This window comes from Meles meles, chromosome 16, assembly GCF_922984935.1.
Source record: "Meles meles chromosome 16, mMelMel3.1 paternal haplotype, whole genome shotgun sequence".
Taxonomy (NCBI): Eukaryota; Metazoa; Chordata; class Mammalia; order Carnivora; family Mustelidae; genus Meles; species Meles meles.
Window position 1 is genome coordinate 78,263,760 of NC_060081.1, and position 27,114 is coordinate 78,290,873.

The 27,114-nt window shown below is 52.3% G+C and overlaps 2 protein-coding genes across 5 annotated transcripts in view; both read right to left on the reverse strand.

Moving 5' to 3' along the window:
* Positions 1–995: 995 nt before the first annotated feature.
* On the reverse strand, positions 996–10,614 carry ANKRD60 (ankyrin repeat domain 60). The gene is made up of 4 exons (XM_045980590.1): positions 10,224–10,614; positions 5,245–5,375; positions 3,479–3,644; positions 996–1,273 (listed from the first exon to the last, which is right to left on the reverse strand). Exons 1-4 carry the CDS (start codon positions 10,612–10,614, stop codon positions 996–998), a joined length of 966 nt encoding a protein of 321 aa, XP_045836546.1.
* A 1,868-nt stretch (positions 10,615–12,482) lies between these two features.
* LOC123926812 (serine/threonine-protein phosphatase 4 regulatory subunit 1-like) overlaps positions 12,483–27,114 on the reverse strand; it is an 81,055-nt gene continuing 66,423 nt past the window's right edge. For 3 of the 4 annotated variants that reach the window (XM_045981016.1, XM_045981018.1, XM_045981017.1), the window contains 10 exons: positions 25,371–25,564; positions 22,703–22,798; positions 21,597–21,782; positions 21,165–21,326; positions 20,130–20,230; positions 17,888–18,008; positions 16,953–17,087; positions 16,645–16,737; positions 14,422–14,563; positions 12,483–13,669 (listed from right to left, as the gene is read on the reverse strand). In XM_045981016.1, the coding sequence (XP_045836972.1) occupies positions 13,512–13,669; positions 14,422–14,563; positions 16,645–16,737; positions 16,953–17,087; positions 17,888–18,008; positions 20,130–20,230; positions 21,165–21,326; positions 21,597–21,782; positions 22,703–22,798; positions 25,371–25,564 (1,388 nt within the window). In that variant the 3' untranslated portion in view covers positions 12,483–13,511. The remainder of the gene's footprint in view (positions 13,670–14,421; positions 14,564–16,644; positions 16,738–16,952; positions 17,088–17,887; positions 18,009–20,129; positions 20,231–21,164; positions 21,327–21,596; positions 21,783–22,702; positions 22,799–25,370; positions 25,565–27,114) is intronic. The other variant, XM_045981015.1, reaches the window with a different exon arrangement.

Genomic DNA, 27,114 nt, shown 5'->3' on the forward strand with positions numbered 1-27,114 from the left:
AGCCTTTGGCTCACGTTTCTGCTGGAGCTGATTCGTGGGACCCTCTCCAGACAGCAGGATGCGGGTCGCTGCTGCTGGTTTCCACCCTCCCCTCTGGCTCCCACTCCCAGCCCTGATGCATGGCAGACTAGGGCCCTTGAGGGGTACAGAGCCTGGAACTAGGCATAGGAAGGATGATGGTGTTGCCACGTGGGGTCCTAGCAAGGAAGGAGAACACTGGAGGGAGGAAGGATCGGGGGGAGAGGTGTGTTTGGACCACTGGGGATGGGACCCGAGAAAAGATGATGCCAGCTCTGATTCTCTCCTCTTCGAGCTCATCGTCGTCCTTGACACGGTCTCCCCCAAATCCAACAGCAACTTATCACCTTTAACCAAGACTAATAAGGCACCCCAGTAGAGGATGTGACCAGAGAACCAAGCTCTCTCTGCTTCACTAGTCCCCGACCCCCCAAGCCACAATTCAAGGAGCAGACCCCTCAGAGATGGCTCAGGACAACTTCTAGAACATCACCCGCTGCGGCAGCACGTAGCGCACAGTTCCTGAGCTTGACAGACTGAAATGCAGAGCCCACCCCACGCAGGACCCCCCGACATTTGCCAGCAACAGTACCGTTCTCATCACTGCTATTATTTCTATTATGCTGATGCATTAGATGGTCTCCAGACGCGAGAAGGTAATTGGCTCCCATCACCCCAAGCTGCGTTACTGGATACAATGTACAAATAGCTTAAAATTAACAGCTGGCATCTGAGCTCCGCTCGGTCCATAATGGATTACGGAATGAACACAAACTCGCCTACCTCCCTCAGCACCCTCCCCGAGTCACTGGCAAACAGGACGGATAATTTAGTATCTGCTTCAGATTAATTGCCACGTTATCTTGGCTTCCTCCTCCCCAGGGGCCACTGTGGATTTGAACTCTGAAAAGTTACCCAGGTCACCCTCGAGGTGCAGACATTCCCAGAGGGAGTCAAACTTGGCTCTTCTTGGAGCCTCACTTAGACTTTGCCCTGAGAAAAACCTTGCTCTCGCTCAGGTTCTGTGGGTCTTTTGTCCCCGACTTTGCCATCCAGTAGAAGAGGAACATGCGCTGCTCGCTGTGCCTGCGGTTCAGGCGCCGGGCGAGGGACATGGGGGTCTCCCCGCTGGCGTCTCTTTCATTGATGGAGGCTCCATAGTTCAGCAGGTGGTTGATACAGTCCAGACGGCCCATGGCTGCGGCCATGTGCAGGGCTGTCCTGCCCGTGGGGCTTCTGCTGAGACAGCTGGCCCCTGTAAAATAAGAGAGCCGCTGAGCGAGGCTCACCCTCCCGGCCAGGAGCCTCACCTCCAGAATTACATTCAAGAGGAGAGGCTTGGGAGGGGTGAGGCCATAACAAGAACGTGTAGGAGAGTTAATAACGGCCCCCGCCTGACCCCAGCAGGGAGCATAAGGGAGGACGCATTGCTGCACTGTCCCAGTGACCAGCACTGCCTTGCCTCCCATCTGCCCACGGCACGCTCCTGCTCAAACCCCATTTCTGGCATCCACTACCCTTGGGGTCATTTTCTCGGTCGTTACTGCTCTGTCTCACCCTGCCACCCTCCCCACACCACGCCCTTCCACCCCTCTCTCTATGCATGCTCCAATTATACCAGTCTTCTATCTTTACGCATCAAAGACACCTGTTCCCGCATCCCGCCCCAGGCCTTTTGCACATGCTGTTCCCTCTGCTAACGGCCTCTTACCCATTTCTGCCCCCACCCCCCACCCCCGCCAGCCCTGGCTAACCCCATCCTTCTTTATCCTCCATGCACTTCCTCAGGAAAGCCTTCCCTACCCCCTCCCATGAGTTCCGCTCCCCTGTATATGCTCGGCAGACATTCCACAGCTTCAGAACATGCCGTGCACGACTGACCATGGGATTAATTATGTGTAATAATTTGCTGACTTCCCTTCATAAACTCCATGAAGGCAGAAAACACGCTTGTTTTGATCACTGCTGTTTTCATCCCCGGCACGTAGCGCGATGCCTGGAGAAGACAGGCGCTCGGGAAATGACAGACGACGGGCAGCCTGACTCATGGACAGATCTCAGTTCGATTGAATTCCTCACTGCCTCCCGCAGATAGATGGGCTAATGACAGGTGTCCAATACGGACTTGTTGAATTGAATCAAATTCCGGGTAACAAATATCATGACACAGAAAACAAGGCAATTCAATTACAAGCAGCTGACATTTCTGTAGCCAGGTTTTATGAGCTATGGCTGGACGGTGAGGTAGCGTTTTAAACAGGTTCTCCTAACACCCAGCCTCAGCCTCGGCACGGCTTTGCAGTGGCTGTGTGCAAAGGACAGAAAACTTTGCAAAGCTGGCTGTAATGTTTTAACTGGGGCTTTCAAATACATCACAGTTCCATCAGAGTGAAAATGACTTTTTATGAGCTTAAAGGACTGCTGGTCTGTGAACAGCCCATATTTCATCCCACAACAGGCGGCATGCAGAAAGCAGTGGAGAAAGCAGCAAAATGGTCAGGAAAGCCTCTAGCCAGTCATCCTGCCCCGGCTCGAGGATGCTGACACCTTGCTCGCTGGAGGTGGGGGCAGGGACGAAGACGAGGTGCGGAGAGCCAGGGTCAAGGCCGGGGGCAGGAAAGGTTCAGATTGGAAAGCAAGTTGATAGGGGAGACCCTCGGATGAGGCCCCTTCTGGGCCTCAAACCCCTGACCAAACAGTACGTCACATGTTCTTCCTGTTCCCGAGGAAGCCGGCGGCCTGGGCCATCTGCGGCCATTGTCTATTGTTCTGGAATGGTCGACACCTCAATCGTGAGCCTCTTTTCCCAAAAATATCCTACGACCAGGGGAGATAAAGATAAAGCGTGCTCCGGCCCAGTCTCATGCAAGCCCTCACATTCAGAGACAATGCAGGCCAAGGCTGCTGTTTCTATCGACAGAGAGAGAAGTGACAGCCTGTCCTTGGGGCGGGGGCGGGGAACAGGGATGGAGACGAGATGAGAAGGGGGTTTCCGGCAAGGGTCTCCTGAAAGAGATAATTCAGAGCCGGCCTGCCAATGCTTCCCCCTCCCGCTCCAGGAGAGTGATGCTGGCTTGGGTTAGACCCCTCGGACTGGGGCAGAAACCCAAGCTCAGATGGGGCAGACAAAACTCAGGGAGTTCAGAAACATCCCCAGCGGTGTTCGAAGAGGCCAGGAGGCTCTTTGGGCTACTCCTGTGAGTTAGTGTCTGGAAGTTTGATCTCTGACGACAGAATCTTCTTGAGACCCGGCCAGGAGAGAGGACAACAGCCTTTACTCAGCATGTCCTAAGACCCCTACAGACAGAGGCTCCCCGGTGGCCCACGGGACCGTGATTGGTGGTGGACACAACTTGGCTCCAGGACGCCATTGCAGAAGGCCCTGGAAGACAAGCACTCTGTCCTCCCTACCCGCGGGAGTCCCAGCTTGTGAGCACACTCCGCCATCTCTCAAAATTACCGTGTTCCAGAAGGTACCGCACGGCATCCGAGTGGCCTCTGTGAGAGGTAACGTACAAGGCCACGAACGCTCTGTGAGCGATCCAGGCCTTCCGCTGCGTCTGGTCCAAACGCTGCGAATTCGCAGTTTGGTAAAGAGACTCTTCGTCGACACCGAGGCAGGAGAGCTGGGCAGAATAAAGGGGGTCGCACAGTGGGTCTGAGTTCTCTCCGAAGCGCAAGCTGCACCTGGCTGCTGGGGGCCGGGACCCTCCTGACGGGAGGGTGGCTCGAAGGCCCAGGGAAAGCTCGGGATGGGAACAGAGAGGGGCGAGCCCTGACCGAGAAGCTGGAACACACCCAGCGGGGGACATTGTTGACCGAATTCTATACATGTCCAGGAAATACGCATTTACCATCGGGCAGGCTCGGGAGGCAGGAAGTTCTTCCTGTCGGTGTTTTGAAGAGAGAAAATAGCTTTTCTGGGTGTCCAGAGGAAGGTGGTTGTGGCCATTAAGGAAGACGCCAGACGACACGAAGTGGCCTCCCCAGGGGGAAATGCACTTCTCTGGAGACTGGATGAATTCTGGCCTTCCGATCTATTTTCAGGCCCATTGTCTCCACTAACTTTTGGAACACTCTGAACTCCGCTCACGGGTGAAAAATAGCCCCGTAACATAATCGTCTCATGGTGGAGCGAGGCCCTGAGCACGAGAGGAAGGCTGCGGGCTCCGAGAGAGAGGAACTCCGTCCCAGATGCAGGGCATCGGGGGTGGGGGCGGCAGTGGGGGGAGGCAGAGCCCCAGAGTGTGGGAGACAGGAGGGGATCCCCAGGTTCAGAGCAAGAGTCAGAAAACCGAGGCAGGACTAGAGTCCTCCGTAGCAGAGGGTGGGGCAGGGAAAGGCCGGGAGCAGGACCACCCCAGGGAAGGACCTGGAAGGGGACGCACACCGTCTGGGACCCCCTCCTTCTAAGGCTCCCGCACACAGGCAGGGGGTTGCCACCGTCTGTCTTGGCCCTGCCTCCCCAGGGACCACCCACCTCTCCCAGACCGGATCCCCGGTCCCCACAACCCTCCAGCAGCCAGCGTTTCCTGACCCCTTTCCTGGCTGAAAGCAAGCCCTCTCCTCACACGCTCATACCCTTTCATCCAAATGTACTTTCTAGGAAGAACACACCCTAGCTTCCCTCAGTGGCCTCCCGCTGCCCGCTCCTCGCTTCTCTGTTGGGGAGATGGTCTGGTTTCCTCTTCCCTTCTCCCTGCTGCCCACCCCAGAGCTCAGCTGAGAGCCAAGCGCAAGGCCTGGCAAAGAGCTGGCACCTGCCGTGTGTCGAGTCGTGCGTGATTTTTCCTCCTTAGGGGAGGGGCAGACCCCCACTCGGATTTTTGCCCCGTCGCGTGCTCTAGACTGTGCATTTCGCAGGTACCTGGAGCTCTTCGCCCACTGTTAACGCAGGTTTTCAACTTTACAAAATATACGTGTGACTAGAAAATCCATTGCCCATTGCCCTCCTTCCTTTCTCTTGGGTGGGGGTCGGGGGTCGGAGGGAGCACCGTGAAACAGCAAACCCAAGAGTGAGCGGGAACTCTCGATACGGTGTTTGATCATTATGACATGAGGCCTGGCTCTTTTTCTCCTACTCTGGAACTTTTACTCAAATATTCGCATTCAAGACTGAATCCCACCCCACCCCGCGCGCGCGCGCGCGCGCACACACACACACACACACAGAGTTTACAGTTGCTCTGTGAAGTCTAATACCCGTTTAGAGACACATGAGGGCACCTTACTGGGATCCCCTTCCACAGCCGCCAAAACCAGTTCCGTCCACCCATCGTACTGCCAGATACATAATGAAATAATTCCACCAGGAACAACATCGTGGAACTTCAACGTAGTGTCATCCATCAAAATTCCTACTGGGAATAATTTTTACTTTAAAAAAATGGGTATTAAAGATAAACTATTACCTGGTTATCTTATCTGACCTCAGCTATCACAAAGATCATCTGAAAGCCTTGAGCGCTAATCTCCTGTGATGAGCCCATGGGAGTCTGTTTGGGGTCGTTAGTGCTTTTTAGACACTTAATTTGCTCAGCTCAAACAGAAGCCAAAACAAAACATGACAAGAAAAAAAGGGGGGGGCAACAGCTTCTAAAATTCTGTAATTATAACTCGTTCTATGGCAAAAAAAAAAAAAAAAGACACATGAGTCAGTAGAGTCTTTTTATGAGGCAAAGTCTATGAATAGGACCACTTGAAGCGATCGTCACAGGCGCAGCACAGGGGACCTACGTGCGTCAGACGTGCGACTAAAACACTAATCTCTGGTTGGTGTCAGCCTTTGGCCGAAGATGTAACAATGGCAAAACTGTGCAGGGGCTTTCCAATGATGCTCTATGGCAGGGGGTTCCCACTTAGCACTACTGGAGTTTTAGACCGGGTCGCTCTCTGGGGCTGGGGCTGCCCTGGGCACAGCGTCCCTGGCCTCTACCCAGCAGATGGTGGTGGTACCCTCACCCAGCGGTGGCCATCCAAAAGGTCTCCAGATGTTGCCACATGGCCCCTGGGGGACAAAGTTGCCCCCGTTGAGCATTAATGGTAATGGAAGGATTGTAACGCTCCCATTCAGCGTGATTTGGACTTGGGACGTTAGAACTCGGTCGGGTCATCACCCAGAACCACCCCTCCATTACTGGAGACCATGGGGTGAGTGGATCCACTCGGACTCCGTACGCTCAGACCCTTTGGGAAAGACCGTCGGAGTGACAGACTGTAGAAGGGCACTCTAGAACATTTTCCGCGAAGTTGTCTTTAGTTTGCCTTTTTAAGGACACCGCTTCCTCACACAGCCCCCGATCATCCTGCTCAAGAACAACAGCACTTCTTTTTCTACAATGACACAGCCGTTACTCCGCGTAGAATTCACGAGTTGTTTGGATTCACGGCTGAGGGCTTACTAAGTGCCTGGCCCAAGCACCTACAGGCTTTAACCCTCCTGACGAGCCAGGTTTGTCGTCTCCGGTTCCCGGTGAGCCAGCTGAGGATCCCGTGGCCGGGAAATGGCAGCCCCAGGACACTCCAACCAGACCCGCCTTCCGCCAGCGCCACGCACGTGTCGCTCTCGGCTCCGCTGGCCCCCTTCGGTGCTTATGAGAAACTTCGGATGGTAGATGAGAACAGGGAATAGCAATTAGCAAATGTGTTAATTAGGGTCTTATTGGTGGTTCTAACACAGAGGATAATCAGTAATTAGTCTTCAGTAAGACAACTTGACTTCCTAACAGCTTGGAAAAAAAAAAAACCCAAAAAACTGGGTAAAGCTGGGTTTCCCAAAGAAAGGCAAGAGTGTGATTCACACATGCTGAACGGCTCTTCGAGAAATCAGAGCACATTCTCTCTTTACAGGCAGGCAGCGACTGCCTTCGGCTTAGACAAATACTAATTATCAGCAGCTAAATAAATTACTAGAGCTGACAACAAACATGTAAGGTCGCCCCTCGTCCATGAATTTTGCTCACACCTCTCAGATTTGTGCCTCTCAAGGTTTTCTCGTACACATTAGCTCATGCGAGCCTGCCCGACAACCTGTAGGTGAGTAAAGAGCCATCAGCGGGTTATTTATAGGCAGGAACCCAAATTTTCTTTACTCAACGTAGTAGCACCTTCTTTCCTTTTTGTTTGCGGTTAACAGGAAGGGCTGCGGCCGCAGGAGGGGTCAAGCTTCTCCCACGTTGCTAAGTGCCTGCTGAGGGAGAGGGTTGTGGTCGCTGCTGTCTTCCATTGCGTCTTAGCTCCCTCGGATTTATGGCTCAGCATAGCTCCTCGGGGAAAATAAATTAGCAGAGAGGGTGCCAGACGTTTGTAGCTCAGGATCCATAATTTCCGAATTCCTCGTTTTGGAACACTTACTGTCCTTCAGCAGCTCACCTCGTCGTTGTTAACGTGTTAAATAGAGACCGGGCGTGAGATACATACTTCTTTCCAAATAAAGCCCCCAAAATGCCCCAGAGCAGCTTCCAAACACCCCTATAGCAAAATAAGGATGTCAACAGAAGGTGCTTAGCCTACACCAGAGAGAGCAAAGGAAGGGATTCTGGCCTTCAATGTACATTTTGAATTTCCCGAGTCATCCCCATCTAGAGGGGGACCTGGCACTCAGAATTCCAGAGCCCCAAGGCTCTGCGTTCCGGCTTAGGGAACTGAGCCCCAGAAGGGCAGTGTCTGGGGGAACGGAGAGCGGAGACAGGCTCATCTCGGATCTCTGCCTGTCTCCATCGCTTCCCGGCCCTGCATTACAGCCGCAGTGTCTCTGCAAATCGCTCTCCACACCCTCCCGGCTGCAGCCCAGAGCTTTTTATACCTCTGTCTCCTTGAAGTATTTTTGCATTGATTTCAACGGTGTGGGGAGGTGATGGAGCCCAGGGGCTTTGATCCTGTTCTCATATTCTAAATATTGTAGGGATCGGGACAGAGACAGTCAGGTCCTCAGGCTGAAGGATGGAGACTGATGGACGGAGAGATGGGACTCTAGAGTCCTCACCCCCCACTGGGTGCCAACCACATGGGATCTGTCCGGATAGGAGGCCTCGGTGTCCTGATTTAGCCCCAGCAAGCTTTGGTGCTGGGTTCTGATTCCAATTGGGCTAGTTTTGAGCTCCTGACATGGACAAGGACACAGCTTTAGATTCGGGGTTCTGATACAAACTGGGTTAGTGCCAGTATTTGGGGCTCAAATGTGGGTAGGGTTTGCTTTGAGATTTGGGGTCCTGATGAGGGCAGAGTTTGCTCTGGATGTGGGGTTTTGATGAAGGCAAGGTTTGCTGTTTGGGGGTCCTGGTATGGGAAGGGTCTATTCTGTGATGTGGAGTCCTTGCATGGGCAGGACTTGTTTGGGGATTTGGGGTTCTAATGTAGCCCTGCATACTGTAGCCATGGAGGGTAAGGAATCAGAGAGGTCAGCCTTGGGAATTGGGGGTTTGGTGGCGGCAGGTAATGCTCTGAAATTCGAGGTCCTGAGATGGGCCAGATTTGATCTAGAGCTTGGGGTTCTGGTGTGGATAAGACTGGCTGAAGGATTTGGGGTACAAATACAAGTAGAGCTTTCTTCGAGTTTTTGGGTCCTCATGGAGGCAAGCCTTGCTTTGAACTCTGGCTTCCTTACATGGAGATGGTTGTCTTAAACATAGTTTCCATAAGATTTAGGGTGCGTGTATGGGTATGTTTGGTGTGAGTTTTGGGGTCTTATTGTGGGCAGAGTTTGTCTCATGCTTTGGAGACCTTGTGAGGTTATTTTGGTTGGGATTAGTGCTCTGGGATGGTCATGGTGAGCTTGGGAACTGGTTTCCAGGTGTGGGAAGAGTTCATTTTGGGTTCTGGCATCCTCATTTAGACAGAAATGGCCGATGGATTGGGGTTTGGGCGCACAAGTGACTAGTGAGACACTGGGGGCTCAGAACTGGGTTTGTCGGCTCTGGGATTTAGGGTCCTGCTCTGGGTAGAATCTGCTTTGGGATTCAGGTTTCTGTTGCAAGCAGGGGTAGTCTGGGGTATTTATCTTGGGTCCAAACACGGGTGTGCTTGGCACAAAGTTATGGGGTCCTGGGGTGGGCAATTTGTTTCAGGCATTAGCGTCCTTCGGTGGACATGGTTGCTATAAGATTCAGGGTTCTAAGGGTTGCATGGTTAGCCTGGGGATTTGGGGTCCAATCTTTGCCAAGTTTGTTCTTGGTTTAGGAGTCCTGAAGTGGGCAGAATTTATGAGCTTCGGCATCCTCGTATGGACACGGCTGCTGGAGGACTCAGGGTTCGGCAGTAGTCACGGTTATGTCTTGGGCAAGTATGTTTTGGGTTTGGGGGTCCTGAGGTGAGCAGTGTCTGTTTCAGAGTGTCCTCTCATGGACATAGTTGCCGAAGAATCTGGGGTTCTGGGATAGTCGTTTGGGGTTTAGTCCTAGGTAGGTGTGCTCTGGGCTTGGGGGCCCTGAAGTGGGCATGGTTTGTTCTGAGCTTCAGCGTCCCCGTGTAGACCCGTCAGCAAGAGGATTTGAGGTTCTGAGGTAGTTGTAGTTACACTGGAGATGTGGGGTTCAGTTTTGGGCATAGTTTGCTTCAGGCTTTGGCATCCTTATGTGGACATAGCTGGCTGGAGGACTGGGGGCAGCGGTTACGAGTCCAACATGGGGATCTGGAAGTCTGAGTTGACTCTGAGTTGAGTTTGGGGTCCTGACGAGAGAAGGTTTGCCCTAGATTGTAGGGTCCCACTGAGGACAGGCTTTGTTTCAGGTTTCTGGTCTTGTGTGGACCCTGTGCGCTTTGGGATTGGGTCCCTGATGAAGACACTGGCAGCTGGAGGGCCAGAGGGGTCTTGCTGAGGTGGCAGCGCCTTTGTGGACATTTCGGGTCATAGACACCGCCAGGATCTGCTCAGGGTCGGTGGGTCTGACTAGACAGCTTGCTTTGGGAGGAGAGTCCTGACTCTGCCAGATTTGTGGATGAGGGTCTTGCTGTGGACAGGGTCTGCCTTGAGATGTGAGGTCTAACTTGAACCGGGGTTGTCAAGATTGGGAAGTCCTTGCATGGCCAGGCTGGCTTTCCTCTCTGGGGGCTTCCAGGGGGCGGGGCGGGGTTTGTTCTGACACCTGGGAGTGGGGGCGGGGGAGTCCTCACGTGGGCAGGCGCGTGCCTTCAGGGGCCGCAGGGTCAGAAGGGGACCCGGCACCGAGGCCGTACACGTGGCGAGGGCAGGGGGTGGGCAGGGTCACCTTGGTCCAGGTACTGGAGCCGCTGCAGGTCCAAGGGGATGCCGGCGGTGAGGTCCAGCTCCTCCTTGAGCTCCCGCACCGTCATGTCGCTGCGGCAGTTTGTCACTTGGAACATCTCCCCGGTCTCCTCCAGCAGCACCCGCATGACGAAGGCTTCTGGGGAGGCGTCTGGGGCCAAGTCGAGCGCCGGGCTCACGGCCTCCGGAGCCCCCACGCCGCTCTGGCGGGGGGAGCGGGCCCGGGGCTGCGCGGGGAAGGGCCGCGGGCCCGCCCCACGCCCGCCCCGCCTGCCCCAACCGCCCCGCCTGCCGGCCTTGGGGTCGGAGCCCAGGGCGCCCCCCGGCGGCTCCCCCGCCCGCGCTCCGCCGCCCGCAGCGCCTGCCCGCCGCATGCCCTCCTCCCCCGTCTCCTGCCCTCCCCCGCCCGGGCCCCCTCACCCCTCGTCCCTCACCGCCCGCGTCACCGCGCGCCCCCCACCCACCCCGCGCGGGACAGAGCCCCGCGGACCGCCCTGGGGTCCCCGATGGCCCGATGGCCCGGGGCTTGGAGGCGCGGCGGTGGTGGAGTGACTTGAGATATTTCCCCCCAAGCCCCCGGGGGCCGGGTCCCCAGGCTCTTCTGGAAGCCTCCAAGCTGCTCGCCAGGTCACTCACTGCCCTGTCACGGTGACCTCACTCCAGGTCACAGGCCGCCGTGGCTGTTCGCAATAGTCTGCGTAACTCAGGGCCCAGGGCCTGCAGTGGAAACGCCCTAAGTCGTCCCGGCGCGCCTCGTGTACAGGGGTGGGCCGGTCTGCGGCGCTCAGAGCTCAGCGGCCCTATTCCAGGCACGAGTGGAAACCCCCTCGGAGCCCGGCCGGCGCTCAGGCCGCTTCGTGAGGGTCTGCAGCGCCGCATGGAAACCCGTCCGTCCTGAAATGCTCTCGAATTCTCCGAGGGAGAAAGGAGCTGAGAAGCGTCCACTCGGCGCGGCGCTGGGACGGCTCCACTGTGAAGGCGCCTCCCAAGGGAGCTCCCCCTGCGAAAACCCATCTCGTGGTTTTCCACTAATTCACCCAAGAGGAGGCCGAGTGTTCAAGTACACAGGAAGCTCACGTGCGATGGTCGAATCGCAAACACTCAGCGCCCCACACCCAGGAATGATTAGTCCCCGAGCTGAAGCGATGGGGGAAGGAGCACAGGAGAAAGGAAGGCGAGGAGGGGAGCGGAGCCACCTCAGAAGAATCTCAGTTGTTACAAAACATGAATAAAACGTGAGCCTTAGGGGCACCTGGGTGGCTCAGTGGGTTAAGCCTCTGCCTTCGGCTCAGGTCATGATCCCAGAGTCCTGGGATCGAGCCTCTCTGCTGGGCAGGGAGCCTGCTTCCCCTCTCTCTGCCTGCCTCTCTGCTTGCTTGTGATCTGTCTGTCAAATAAATAAATAAAAATCTTTTTTTAAAAACGTGAGCCTTAAACATACTTCTTGCAGAGAAATTACAGTCATTAAAAAAAAAGTTGCATTGGAAAGGCATTCATATTAAGTTATAGACCATTTTTAGTAAACTCAACTTTTTTAAGGTTGGATTATTTACCGAAGAGTCTACAAATCTCTACAAACACATCTGTTTCAACAAATTCTATGCATCGCAACACAAACTGAGGTTGTTTTTCCTTAATGGAAAGCAAAGCTCTGCACAGAATACAAAATTCCAGGTGATAATTCTACTTGCTGCCTGGTCAACAGATTTTAACAATAGGACAACCTCAATTTCTAAACAATAAAAAAAAAAATTATCTGTTACTGAAGTGAAAACAGTATCTCCATCTATTTAGCAAATATTGAACACAAGACGGGCTGACTGATTTTTGTTTCTCTTAATAGGTCAGAGTTTAACATGAGTTTGTAAGCTCACGCTCTGCTGGGGCTGCCTGAATGCTATCCTGGGTTACAATTTGAAATTCTCACACATGTACCTTATTTTCTTTGGCACGGTATAGATTCCTTCCTTTCTTTTTAAAGAATCAGCTCAGTGGAACTTGGGGGAGGGGGACAATATCCTGTATACCAGGAAATTCAATATATAGCTCCAGAAATTTTATTTTTAAGAAAAGGGAGAAAGAAAAGACGGACAAGAAAAAGATCCAAGGAAAGAACGGCAATAGCAACATGCCCTTTGCAGCCAGCTCTTGAACCCCAAATGGGCCACTCCTTCCTTCCTTTGTGCCTGCTTTCAGGATTAAAAATAGAAGCAAGAAAAATAACGGGAGCCTACACATCATACAGAATTTAATGAAACGTTTATAGAATCTCAAGTTATTCATGAAAACCGTTTAAGTTCTAGAGCGTCTTGGTCTAAATTTTAGAAGAATGAAATCTGAAGCACCATAATTTAACCCCCAAATCCCTGGCAAGTGTACGGACTGATCGGAACTGCGGGTTCCTAGTCTCCGCTAAAGATCCTGAAGCATCAGCTGTAAAGTCAATATCCTCCATCTCAATGATCAATTTCCCTCCCGCATTCTTAAACTTAGGATAATAAATCCACGTAAGAATGAAAAATTTTTCTCTGCCTCTGTCCAAGGCCCGTACGGATCTTTACAGATACAGTCACCGCAAGAAAGGGAGGGCTAAGTGCCTGAGGAGAAGTTGCCAGTACAATTCACACAGAAGTACAATATTAGAAAGACTGCCATGAATCACTCTTTAGCAGATTTCCTTAACTATCGCGTTTTTCAAAAGTAAACAAATTGGGCTATATTTGCAGCAACTCCAAGTGGAGCATAAATTTAAATGATGTATTTGTTCTGTTCACTGATAGGAGGCTGATATTCCGTTAGTATATTTTCTTCCTGTCAAGAGTTATTTACATATGTACATTATTTGTTAAAAATAAAATGTAATACCATAAACTATATTTTACAGGAAAGCATGAGGGAAGCCAGATATGAAAGTCTCTGAGAGACTTAAAAGCTTCTAATAAACTACTTTATTTTGGGAGGGGGGACTTTAAATCATAGTCAGTCTGTCATGGAGAAGGCGATCTGGACCCCCCGGCCCAGCTGCCACCTGGACCTACAACCCGGTCGCAGGCTTCCAGGTCGGCAGCCAGGTGCGCAGAGGGTGGTGCCCTTCCCTGGGGGCAGTCCCTGGGGCTGAGCATAAGAAAGGGGTCATTTGAGTGCCTGTCCTCAAAGTTTCAGAGCTCTTTCCTCCCTCGGAAGGTATGACACGGTGAGAGCCCTGACAAGCAGGGGCGAGCGGTCTGCGTCCACGTGCGGCGGGCCGGGGGTGCGCGGGAGCCCAGGGCGGTTAACTCCGTTCCTCCAGCAGGGGCGCGTCTGCGGTGCCCCGACGTTTGGGTTCCAGGGTGGCAAAAAAGGACACATCCGGGTCCCGGTCGGACTGCAGGGCCAGGACGGTCTCCTCAACGACTTGAAGATGAGGGTTACCGGCATTTCTCAAGTACGCTGGAGAGGGAACATAGGAGTTTGGCTCATGTGCCCGCGCCCCGTGCTCCCAAACATACCTGAGTGCTGGGGGTTCTGCAAACCACACCTCGGGACAAGGAAGCACTTGCACGGCATAACCGGACACGTGAGGCCTTCACAGTGATACCACCGTGACTTTCGTCACAGTCACATCCTAAATTTCAAAGATGGACTCCTGAGAACGGGTATACGTATTTTTTAAGTTCTAATTTAAAAACTTCCCACGTCATCGTTCCTTTCCTCCACTCGGCAAGAACTGCACGTGCGCGGAGGGCAGGAAGGGGCACGGGTGGCCCGCGGGGTGCAAAGCGGGGAGACAGGCACTTGCGGGGACGGGCTGGATGTGGTGGGCTCTGCCCGCGCTGTCGGCGCCGCCGCACCGGCTGAGGGACACAGTCTCCCGCTCCGTCCTGAGGACGCGGTGATCGCTTCCAAACCTCCCCGGAATTAAGGCTGACGTCTGCTGCCGCTCGTGCTCCCTGCATCGTTAACGTTTACAAAACTCTTCCCCATTTCTAGAAGACTGTGTGAAGTTCTGCATTTTAGCGTGAAGCTCGCTAAATGTGAAAACTCAACCATTTTATAAATAACAAAACTATTCTGCATGAAAGTCAACACACGGATTTACACAGTAAAGTCTGAAGCGCGCGCGCAACTTCCTAGAGAGGAGGTCTGGCAGCGCACTGCCTGGTGAGCTTTAAGATGTAAGCTCAGAAAAACGGTCCACGTACCCTTTTCTAGCAGCGTCTGCCGCAGAGCTTTGGCCAGCAGAACCCTCACGTTCGGCACAGGATCGGAGGCAAGGCTTAGGAGGCTGGGGAGCAAGTGTTCGACAAACTGCTCCACGGGGATGCACTCCTCGTCCACCACCGCCTGCCACGACAGACAGCCACAGCCAGAGAATCGACACTTTTCCACAGTGGTCAGCGGGTTTCTTCTAAAAACATACCCTTCCACGATTCCAAAGAAGTAATTTCGGGATCTGCGGGTCTGAGGAGTGTGTGTGTGTATGTGTGTGTGTGTGTGTGTCTGAATCTTAAAATCTCAACCACTGAATTTGGTTAGAAACACAGTTAACAATTTCTAATTCCTTACCAAAGACTGTGTTCTAGGTGGTGTAAAATCTGATGAAAAAATAAAGGCTTCGGAGTCAGACAGACCTAGCTTCAAACCTAACTTGGTCACTTAACTGGCTTCATGGCCTAGAGTACGCGGCTTCACCTGTCTGGGCCTCGGTTTCCCCATCTACATGAGGGGGACGTGGTGGGGACGCAGAACATTTTGCAAAGAATCTAGCAAAGCGCCCACCAACGAAGGCTGAGAGCTGTCCCCTCTGCTACTCACCAGAACTCGGGTGCCAGGCCTGTCGAGGGCCTCCCGACCCAGACTCTAGTGCGGGCCCTCTCTGTGACCCCCTGACCAACACCGTGTCCGTGAGGGCAAGCAGCATCTGCGCCCTAGAGCCCTGACAGCCCTGCGTCTCACTGCGGGCTGTGGAAGCCAGAACGAGCCTAGTTTTTACAGGGCAGGGAACCGGGGTCCCATGAGGTGCCACCCACAGGCCGCCCAGTCCGTGAGCACCAGCGGGGGCCGAGTCCCAGCAGGGCCTGTGGATTCGAAGTCCAGCAGACCTTCCCTCCACAGGGTGACAAGAGCACCAGGTGTTCATGAACTGTTTCTCACAAGTTGAGGCCACGCAGAGGCAGCAGCTCGTCCCCTCTACAGCACAGACCTTCGCCGGCACCCAGGTCAGGCTCTCTCCCCAGAGCGCACTGAAATAACCATCAAGTGACCCCCCTCTCCTTTGGTCTGTCTCATATCATGGGTTTTCGTTTTTTCTTTTTTTTTTTTTTTTAATTTATTTGACAGATAGAGATCACAAGTAGGCAGAGAGGCAGGCAGAGAGAGTGAGGAGGAAGCAGGCTCCCTGCTAAGCAGAGAGCCCGATGTGGGGCTCGATCCCAGGATCCTGGGATCATGACCTGGGCTGAAGGCAGAGGCTTTAACCCACTGAGCCACCCAGGCGCCCCTATCATGGGTTTTCTAAATCCTTAATAATTCGTGAAAGCGCATACACTCTCCTTTTTCCTGAAGAAAATTAGTGGGTATTTTTTCCCTTTTATCTCATCATGGATTTTCTAAATCTCAGATCAAGAATTAAAAAACAAAAGCAAAGATATCTCATTTACCCCTTTCTCCACAAAATGACTGGATTGGCGTCTTGCTTACAGAAGGCTGTGGTGGGAGGCCTGTGGTCTGGGAATTTGGCATTTCCCTTGGCCACCCAAGGCCAGTTCAAAGCAGAGGGCCAAAATACCCTGTGATGCCCTGCCAGCCCGATAGGGGGCCCTGGCGAGTCCTTTGGTGGGGGAAGAGGGTATGAGGGTCAGCGAGAAGCAAAGTTGGGTGACAGATTCATGGGGAGTCCATGCTGTTCCCCCCCCTTTGTACATGCTTGAAAACGTGCATGGCAAAAAGTTAACATTTTTTAAATAACACATTAGCAGAAAAAAAAAAAAAAATCCCGGCTTTACACTTGCTGTGCACTCTTGATCGAGTTACTTAACCTCTCTGGGCTTCAACTGCGTGACCCGAAACACCTGGTCTGAAAGTACCTGGGTGTGACATGTCTGATCCACGGCCGATCTTACCACTGAGGACCAGGTGTATGATGAGCTACCTGGCATATGGAGGAGTACAAGAAATGGCAGCCATCAGCCCCAGCAAAACTGAACCTGCCCCATTTCCAGGACACTAAGTGGAGAGCGTGACGTGAGGTGCCGGACGGGCTGACAGGAACTTCACTTCAGAGAGACCGAGTAGCTCTGCCCTCCGGCTCTGCTCCTGGCCCCGCCTTCCCTCCCAGGCAGCTGGCTGAGGGCTGGTGCCGGGATGACCATGGCCCTAGACAGGGCACGGCAGACGCCGGGCTCTGGGCCTCGGCCTCACCTCACCAGATGGACGGTGCCGGCAGAGCAGGAGCTTGTCCACCCTCTGCCTGCAGCTTCTAGAACATGCCCGGCACACAGGAACCATTCAGCCAGCATCTACAGGACGAACACGCAGACGGGTTGGGTAACCCTGGGCCGATCGATCACGGCCTGACCGGGCCGATCACAATCTCCCGGGAGATAAAGGGGTTCGGTCCACTGTCCCCAAAGTCCCGGCTGGTTTTTCAGGGCTGGGATTGTGTGTCTCGTGCATCTGGTATCCATCCACAGCAACATAAGCCCAGGGGAGACTCCCCCCAGGCCATGCTAACCTGACAAATGAAAGCGAAAGCTTGCCTTCCAACCCACTTCGCACAATGCCGGAACCTGACGATGAGCTCACTGATGAAACTTAACCCCAGCGCGCTCTCACTGTGGGAGGCAAACTTCTGCAAAATGGCCACAACCTGTGGGAAATGTCAGAAGAGCACATTTAAAATGCTGCCGTCCATTTGAATCATGAATCCTACTCAACACAGAAACCAGACATGTTTATGCACATTTCAAATGAATTTATAAGCAAGGGAGAAAGTTAATTTTTGTCACAGTCATCATTAGAACACCGAGGGGAAAGGATGTTAAAGTCCGTGGCCATGCACATACGCACACTCTGCCCCGTGAAACCCTTCTTAGAAATGAAATTTTAAAAGGGCCCGGCATTAGAAAAATACATTCTTAATCTTAAGATTCCAAATTTTAGAAAATGGCCCCTTGCATAATAACTAAATCATGACCTTTCAGAACATGTCATTTTGTAAAACTGTAATAGCATCAGAGTCCTTAGTAAATTGGAATTTTCAAGTGACCCCCCCACACACACAGTATTCAGCTGGTGTGGGCCCACGTAGGACAGAACCAGTTCCCTACGTTGGAGCTCTTGCCCACTAACTGCTTTTCTACAAAGCCATGCTGTCGAGTCAAGCCCAGTCTGTTTTAAAGGAACACGGAGCCACGGTTTGAAGGGTTTCTCACGTAAAATGATTTATCTTTAATTTCTCTCACTGAAGCATATAGCTTAAGGAAAAAAAAAAACTATGCTATGTATTGATAAAACTGTAATACAGTTTACTAATTTCACAATTTAAAGGCTGGTTTCCTAGGTATCCAGAGAAACCAAGGGCAGAAAACAAAGAAGTTAAAATAGAAGGAACATAAATATTCCTACTTCCAAAAATCACAAACGAACAAAAAAGCCACGATTCCTTACTAGTCTGAAGGAGATCCACCGAACTTCAGAAACTTTATCTGCACATAACTTTAAGGCAATCTGCATTAAGTAATCATGAACGTCATTGGGATTATAGAGCTCCAAAATGAGTATCAGCTGTCTGAAATTTTAAAAAAAGAAAGAAAAAAATAAATTATTGGGGAGGACAAAAAAAAAAAAAAAAAAAACCCTCCTTCCTAATTTCTCTTTACTCTCATTTCGTCTTACAGGTCAAACCAGCCAGGCTAGGAGATCAGGCAAGTGAAGACCCAGCACGGCTTTCCGCCGGTGAAATGCCAAAAGCAGAAAGCTGAGTGAAATACCATGCAAAGAAAAGTGGAAAAAAAAAATAAATCTTCATTCCTCATCTCACGCACTCAAATCAAACAAGAAGGAAATAAATTACACTTTGTAAAACAGAGGCCGAGGAATTTGTGAACAGGGATAATATTTCACCGTGAGGTTATCGGCTGGAAAGCACATAAAACTTTGCAGATCAGATACGGTAAAAATAGGCAGCGCTCGAGTTCCCAGAGACCGGGCACGCAGACCACCACGGCGGCCGAGCTCGCGCCGGTCCCCGGTCCCCGGTCTCCGGTCCCCGGCCCTGGCGGCGGGCGGCCCCGCGCGAGCCGCGCTCCCACGCGCGGACGGTCCGGTCCGCTTGCGGAGAACCGCGCGCCAGCCCCGCGCCCGGGAGCACCCGCCGCGGCGGCTTCCAGTGTCTGTAAACGGGGCCGCGGGAGCGGGAGGAAAATAAATGGCATCACCTCCACGCTGGCAACGAAAGGAAATGAAAAAGAGATTGGAAGGAAGTTAGAACCAGAAACCAGGAGTGCCGGTGAACACTTTCATATCGAAAAGCTCTGTTTTCAGAAAAATGATAGCAATATCACGGGCAGGGGGAGCACGGAATTCATATCAGCGGGCCCGGCTTCAATAACCGCGGCCGAGATGGAAGATAGCCAGAGCTCCGAGATAACGCCGTCCGCGGCGCGAGCCCTGCCGGCCCGGCCCGGCCCGGCCCGGCCCTAGCCGTGTCCCCAGCCCCGGCCCCGGCCCCCGGGAAGGGGGTCAGTCCAGCCCCGGCCCCTTAGTCACGATCCCGGCCTCGGGGAAGCGGGTCAGTCGGGCCCGGCCCCAAACCCGCATCCCCAGCCCTCAGCCCCCATGCCCTGCCCCGAACCCCCAGCCCCCACCCCCGACCCCCACCCCCGGCCCGAGGGAAGCAGGTCCGCCCGGCCAGAGACGGACCTGGCCGAGTTCCCGCGCACGGCCGCTAGAGGGCGCGAGGCTTTCATGGAAAACAGGGGCCTGTTTTTGTCTCCGATGTAAGCTGGGTACACGGCATAATGACTAAAAGCTCAATCTCTCAAATTAAGCATAATGATTAAAGATCACAGCAAAGAGAAAATCTTTTAGTTTGCCCCTGGCATCGGCCAAATCATATCCTGAATAGCTGCAAAAGCTTGATGGATTTCTACAGCAAAGACAATGATTGGAGAGATTTCCAGTTGAGGGTAAGAAAAATGAAAACTGAAGCTGGGGGGATACAGCCCAGGCAGGGGGCAAATGGCGACCTGGCCACCCACCACGGCCACCAAAACCCGCGGGGCACTGTGCAGAGCACGTGGCAAAGCACGGGGCACGCCTGGGGACGGGGACTTATTCAGAGCGTTGGCTGTTAGAGAAGAGGGCTCCCCCTTTGCACCCCTCCGGCCAGCCCCAGCCCTGCACACACAAAATGACGCAGAGAGCAGCCACCTCGAGCGACGTTTTTATCTAATAATCGTCTGGTCTGGGTGAGACCTTCCCGTCTCTCTCTGTCGCGTCATGTTCTTTAGAAGCTGAAGTGCATACGCCACGCTGTGCCCTGCAGAGAGGGCTGCGCTCAGAATGTTCAGGAAAGCTCTGGCAAAAACTCTTCCGATTAACAGGAAAATATTGAAGAGTGGGTGATTCATCTTTTATTTGGTTCGAATAAATTGCCTTAGAGAACAGCAGAACACACTAATTCCACAGTGACTCGAGCCCTGTCTGCATCTGAAAATGAACGTCTCCCCGGAGACCGTGCTATTTGTAACTTAGAGCTTCGGAATTCACTTTACCCCTTAATAAAAACATAATCTCTTTATCCGCAAGAACACTATTACTGCTACTTTAGAAATCAATTATAAGGCAGGAAAATTAAGAATTATTCCATCTAATTTGCCTTCTCATATCCCCAACAGGTTTTACTTACTCTGCTAGTTCGTATCGAAACCTCCAGTTCCTGCTGTTATCGGTCACTACAAATTCTTGAAACTGGTAAAGATACTCTCTCCTCTTGTCTTCGTGAAGCAACTATTTTTAAAAAATGTATACATAAATAAAAATAGAGAATCCCTCAAAATGACCCCAAATATACTGATCACCCTTGAAATTCTGCGCTTGTCCCTGGCAAGAACTGGGCATTTCCCTATTGCCCTGAACTCCATCCATCACCCGGGGTGGCTGTGAATTAACGTTGCTGGGAACAGCCCTCACACGGACCCCTGAATGCTTCCAACCTCTCCCCCGGTGAGTGCTTGCGGGTTTCCACGTGCCCCCTAGCTCTTCCTTCTCTCATAATTTCCTGCCTGCAAACAACACGTATGCGTGTGTGTTCTGAAGACAACGCCGCTGCTGCTTCCCGGGGAGCTGGCTCCGCTCGCCTATGCCGGCACCACGAGGGCAAGCTGGCCCAAGCCCAGTGCATCAGGCACCCCCATCTGTCAAGGGCAGCTCGTGGTCGTGCAGATGCAAGTAATTCGTTTCTCCGGGTCATTTTTAAAGTCTTATTTTTATACTCATCATCCCTTTAGGAAAAAAATTAAGAAGGCAAGCAGGGAAGCAGCAATGTCTTGCAGAGAGCCTGTCAGGCAGAACCGAGACTGGGTTTCAGCTGGGCTCTTCCCCTGGGTGACTCTCGGCACACCGCGTGTGACCCAGGGGGCCTGGGCTTCTTCCTCCTCACAGAGCCAACGAGGCTACATGTCTACCATACTCCACAGAATTAGGACTCCAAGGGATGGGGAGATTACGAGGAAAGATAAAAAAATATTTACCCATCACTGCGAGAATACCCAGTGTCAAGCCTCCAGACGGTACCCCTGAACCTGAGAAACCCAGACTAGCTGCTCTGATGGTCCACAGACTCTTTCCACAGCCCGGGCTTTAAGAATTGGGTGGTTTAAAAACCACCCAGATGGCTTTGAAGAGGGAAGGTTTGTTTTTCCTTTTTAATCCTTCTTCCTACCTTTAGAAAATCATACAGGTGTTTAAGAATTCCTATTCGTACTTCATCCAGGTCCTTTAAAAATCCATTGAAGATGGGCACCAGGTCAGCAGCCGTGAGCTGGTCCCCGAGAATCACAGCCAGCTCGTGGATGGAGAAGGCCAGGGTCCGACGCACTTTCCACTGACCGTGCGCAGCAGCAGGACAGACAAACCGCAGAAAGCAAGCACAAGGCCACGTTACCAACAGAGTAAGTGGCGTTTCTAGAATAAACCTGATGCTGCCTGGGCACAGGCCGCCAAGGGCTTCACCTCATCGGAGCCCCGTCAGTCAGTATGCCAAGGGCACCGCAGCCAGTACGGACAAGCCAGGGAGCCCCGCGCGCTCCCCTTTTCCTCCCCAGCAGATGGCCCGCCCCATCTCCGCGGGCGCCTCTGAAAGGGCTCCTTTTACCTGCACATCAGAAGCCAGTGTTTCATACGTGTCTCTCAGGCAGTGCCAATTTTGCCTGCCCAAGGTGAGCGCCACCCCCGGGAGGCTATAGGCGCAGTGTTTGGCTATGTCAATATCGACGGTCTGGGCGCGAGCGGGGTCGGTCATCGACACGTACTGATCTAGCAGGGGCTGAGGTATTATGTCCTGGGAAACAGTGGAGAAAGGAAACCATCATGCTTGCAGGGAAGAAGGAGAGCGCTCAGGAAAAACAAGGAGTCTGCGATTTGGGGGTGAAAACAGCAAAGCAGAGACGTCAGGGGAAGACGAGGCCTTCCGAAAAGCTCGGGGCTCTGCATGGGTGGCCTTCTTGGTCTGCAGGTGAAATTTTCAACTTGGACCGAACGATGCTAAAGCAAGGCCCACGCGCATCTTTTCTCACTTCATCTAACATTTGATGGCTCAGAGAACAGTCTGGGCGCCAAGGTTGGGTTAAGTCTGATGCGTACAGCTCTTGAGAATGGAAACGACCTGATCTTTTCTGGTAGCTGCCCAGCACCCAGAGCCCCGGCTGGGACACGCTGACTGTCAATGGCTTTTTCTGGCTGACAGGACAGCACCTTCCTACGACATTACCCACTTACCTTCTCTTCTGTCAGGGCAAAGCAATACGATAATTTCAAACATTATTTCAAACATAATTTCAAACATTGAGAGATCTTACATAGCACAAGAGCCGATCCACAAGATAAAACAAAGCAAACACAGGTCAATCAAAGAATCTGTCAGAAACTTTTCAGACTATGACAAAAAAAAAAAAAAAACCCTGAAATGACTCACAGAAATAGACACTAAATACGAACGCAATGCACAGACGTCAGGTTTTTTTCTCCTATTTGACTTGCTTTATTAAAATATGTTCTAGATTGTTCGAAAGATGTTAGCACTCCTTTAAAATCTGTTGTTTTTTTAATAAGTCGGAGAGGAAATATTAGCAACACAAAGAAGGAGTGAAGATATGTCATTAATATTGACGGAAGAAAAACATCTGGTTCCCATGGCCGCTCGTAAATTTAACTCCCAGAAAAGGTGACATTTTGAGCTGCTCTTCTTTTCAAGGAACAAACCTGTAATTTAGACTTATTCTCCTCAATTGGGGCGGGGAGGTGCCTCTGCTCCATCTCCAGACCGTCAACGGCTCCACCGCAGGGTCGGCCGGGGTCCTGCAGAGTTGATCGGACACGTCACCAACTTACCCCAAACACGGAGCCATCCTATCGTTCCCCCTCAAAGCATCCGCTTTCGGTGCTGGAAATGACCTCTGCAGACCAAGACTAGCATTTCCCTGGGAATCAGGGGTCTCTCTCCAGATGTTAAAAAAGACAATTGCACAGGTATGGAGGGCGTGGTCAGTGATTTTAAGGGCCAAGGCAAACAGATATCATGCATTTTTCATCTCAAGACTGCTTTTACAGAAGACAGGTGGACGTCTGTGAGAAGCCATCACTTGAGTCTGCACTGACCACTCTTTAAGGCCTAAGGTCCTGGGATGGTTCACTAATCCCCTTGTAAGAGTCACACAGTGAAGACACAAACCACCCAGATGGCAGGGTGAGCAAGCGCGTCCAGTACTTCTGGGGAGCTAGAGACGTGCAGCGATGTGGACCCGTCGGGGCGGACGGACAGGCAAGGGGAAGACCTAATTTGGGGGAAGACATGGCTGATAAAGGAGTATTTACCTGGAAAACTATCCCCGATTTTCACTTGTACCAACACGTCTAGTGTTTGCTGATGAACCTTTACAGTAGGTTAACAATTAAAATGAGCAAGAACACTCAGCAGTGACACACTGGTCTCTGGTCATCGATTCCATCAGCGGCGATGAACCTGACCTTCTCCTCCACCGCCACACGGTTCCCACGTGCACCTGAAGTGTCATACTGTCTACTGGCTTAATGGCTCCTGACAAATCAGCTCAATGTATGATCCAGGAAAGTCGATTAATACACCGACAGATGCCTCGTTGGCTCGGAGGCATGCTAGCACAGCCTTAAATTCCCAAGATGTTCACTGAAATACACTGCTTATTTGAATAGAGCACAGGATAAAACAGAAATATTTGGGCATGATCACCTAAGACTCAATGTTTCCAAGTTCATCACTTCATCTACATTAATGTGTAATCATCACTGTTCTTCTTTCGGGAGTTAATCTGGTTCCAGAGTTTTCAGTGCAGTTGGTATTGTGAGGTCATCTCCCCCAAAAGCCACTGGGCAGTCAAAAGACACCAGTGAGAAGCAACCAACACCCGCCGCCCCCCCCCCCCACCCTCCCGCAAAGGGCATCTCGAGACTCAGGTGGCGTGCTAAGAAGGCAGGGCAGAAAAGCAGGGAGCAGGGTCAATGCCAAAGAGCCGAGTTAACCAGCCACCCTGCCTCTCTTCTTCGTCTCTGCAAGATGACACCATCCTCATCAGCTAAGCTCTGGGAGTTTTTTGGTCCCTTTTCCTTCTTTTGCAACTGGAAGCATCCTGACTGCTCCCAGTGGAACCGAAGAATCAAGCCGCAAATTCAAGAGCCCTGACATCTCACAACATAAACCGAAGGTCGGTTTGCATCAGCCCTTCAAAATCCTTCAGGCAACAGAGCCAACTTGGAGGAATCTGCTCGTTTCCCTTCCTCTCACTTCTACACGTGACGAAGAAGCCCCAGTCCGATCAGGTCTCCACCACAGTGGACATGGCCGTGCCTTTCTACCTAACCTGTGATTTCCACATTCCAGGCAACATGGGTAACAACCATTTTCTTGCCTATTTCTGAAAATAAACCAACAAAATAGGCTACCCCCTCATTTTATACAAATCAAAAGACAACCATCACAAACTCCTAAACATTTTATATTCAGGCTTCTAAGTGGGTCTTTTGTTTTGTTTTATTGGCACAGGCCTAGATGGGAGGGAGCTGATAACTTCATTCTGTTGCTAGGATCCAATTATCCATTGCATGGATGGTGGAACAATCAGTACTCTGGCCTTAGAGACCACGGGCTTGAAGAGATGATCCACTGTGCACAGGAAATGAGGAGATGCCCACACGCCAGGACTTGATGATCTTGGACCCCACCCTGATTTTAATTCTCTAGTCTCGCCCGGACCTGGGTAGGACCCCAGCTCAAAGCGGTCAGAGCCGGTCACTAGGAGTTAGGAAGGCATCAGAGCCTCCCGGCCTCGTGAGTCGGAAAGTTATGGAGACTGCCAGTGCCAGCGAGCCCCGGGCCCCCTCCCCTTCCTGGATGCCGAGTCCCCGCCTCACAGGACGAGTTCCAGGCTGCAGGATAAAAGCTGCTGAGCTGCTTTTCAAGTCCCTCCTCTAACGGCAGGCCAGTACCTTTACTGGGGTGACCACGTGCCCAATGAGCGTCTCCGGAGCGAGGGCTGGACGTGGTGGTCCGCCTGCTGAGGCCGAGGCTGGCTTTCAGCTCTAGGGGCCGCAGAACAAGCCTTGTAAAGCAGCAGGGAAACTGGCACATATATGGTCAATCCCCACAAAGACCCGAGACTCGACATCTTTGAAGAAGCGGGAAGGTGCTTGTGGGTCTCTCCACTCTGTTTCGGTGGAGGAGAGTCAGGGTTATCAATCACCTGATTGATTGGTTGTCTAGTTATCCAAAACATGACCTTAAGAATAAAATCAAATTTGCCATTTATCATCTCTGCCAGGATACAGTAATAAAAGAAAATGCAGCTCTGTGATTTCCGTCGCGCCCTCCGTGGCAGAAGGACAGGGCAACACTTACTGTGCTTCGTAACATCCTGGGCTCAGAGGGCTCCTTCTGCGCTGAGGAAGCCGACAGAGCCGTGGGATTGTCAGACGCAGGGCTGGGAGCTGAAACCGACCCCTCGTTCCGGCCTCCGGGCCCCTGACGCTCGGGCTCGTTCACAGAGTCAAGCTGTACCACTCTCAGAGCAGCTGATAAGACCTGAACCTGGGCTGCAGGGAGAGAAGTTTCAAGAATTTTAATAACTTTATTTGGTTTGTAGGGATGCACGTGAGAAGGGTCTTTGTGACAAGCTGGTCTGGAAGCGGGTGCGCCACACACGCACGCACCGTCAACACATCTGTCCCGGCAGTGGGCGGGCCCTGGAGTCCCAGAATGAGCTCTCGGGGAGGTGGTGATATTTACGGCCATTAACTTTAACTATTCCAACTAAACGCCAGCCATGCACAGAGCATCAAATCTGAACTCGAAACGCCTCAATGAGGACAATCAGAGTTCGTCTCCATCATCTCTCACAGAAAGACAACACGCTGTTCCCCAAGGCCAGTGTCTGGGAGGTCCACCCACTCGGTGAGGGGGTCCTGCTCCCCCCCCCCCCCACCAAACACCCACAGGAATCGATCCATCTCCGTGCACAGAGATGAGGACAGATCTCGCTCACCAAGCCCCAAGGACTATTCATTTGTCCACAGCATGACTGCCTGAGACCCTCCTAACAGCAGAGATGACATATTTCATACACCTTTCTGTAAAAACAATCTGATGTCCATCTCCAGACACACACACACACACACACACACAATAGTGCCCACATCCTGTTATCTACGAGTTAACTTCAACAGACCTCGAGGTTCATTAAAATGTTTAGCGTTCGTAGCTAGCTCCCCACTCAGCCCAAGACAAGGTCCCACCGCCCTAGTGCAACCCACCAGGGCCTTCCCGATGGCCCGAGTCACATCTCCAGCTGCAGCCAGTCCACAAATCCCCAACATGCTGTTTATTTCTGAAACTTCTGGGGTGACGGGCCCCTAAGCTCTGACGAAAACTACAGAAATGAGGCACGCACATACACGCAGGATTTTACAAACGATTTCAAGGGCCTGAAGGAACCATCTGAAACTCAACCCTCTCCATTCTCTGCAGTGCGTTCCTAGCTGTCATCTTCTGGGGCCCACATGAAATGCCTCCCACTCGGCAAGGTCTTCTCCCGGACACTCCCTCTGGCCCCAGGCATCCTGCCCTGTGCTGGCACAGTGCGCCACACTGCCTCCCGTGCCAGCCCCCGCCACAGCCTGTGCCGGTGGCAGCGTATGGGGCTCCCTCCACGAAACCGTGCGCCTGCCACTGCTGCCCAGCACCCGGCCCGGGGCCCAGCACTGAGATGAAGGCCGCTCTAGAAATGTGGTTTCCAAAAACAGACCTTTGTCTACAGCTATTAGAAGGGATACGTTACATGTGCTCATTCCTTCGGCAACCACTGACTTAATTTCCTTTATAAATTTAAAGAGAAAGAATAATCACAGGGCTAACTTGATTTTCACATTTCTTTTCCCGAAAGCTTCACAAATCTTTGCCCAGCAACAGCAGCAAGTGTTGTGTTTCCCGATCTCCCCAACCCAAGGAAGAATACAAATATAGCACTGTTCAGAGCAAGAAGAGGCGTGATAATGGATATGGATCGCAAGGCCTGGCTCCCAGATCAGACGCTCAGTGGGAGCACTAGTCATAACATGAAAAACACCCCAAAGAAGAAGTTGTACTT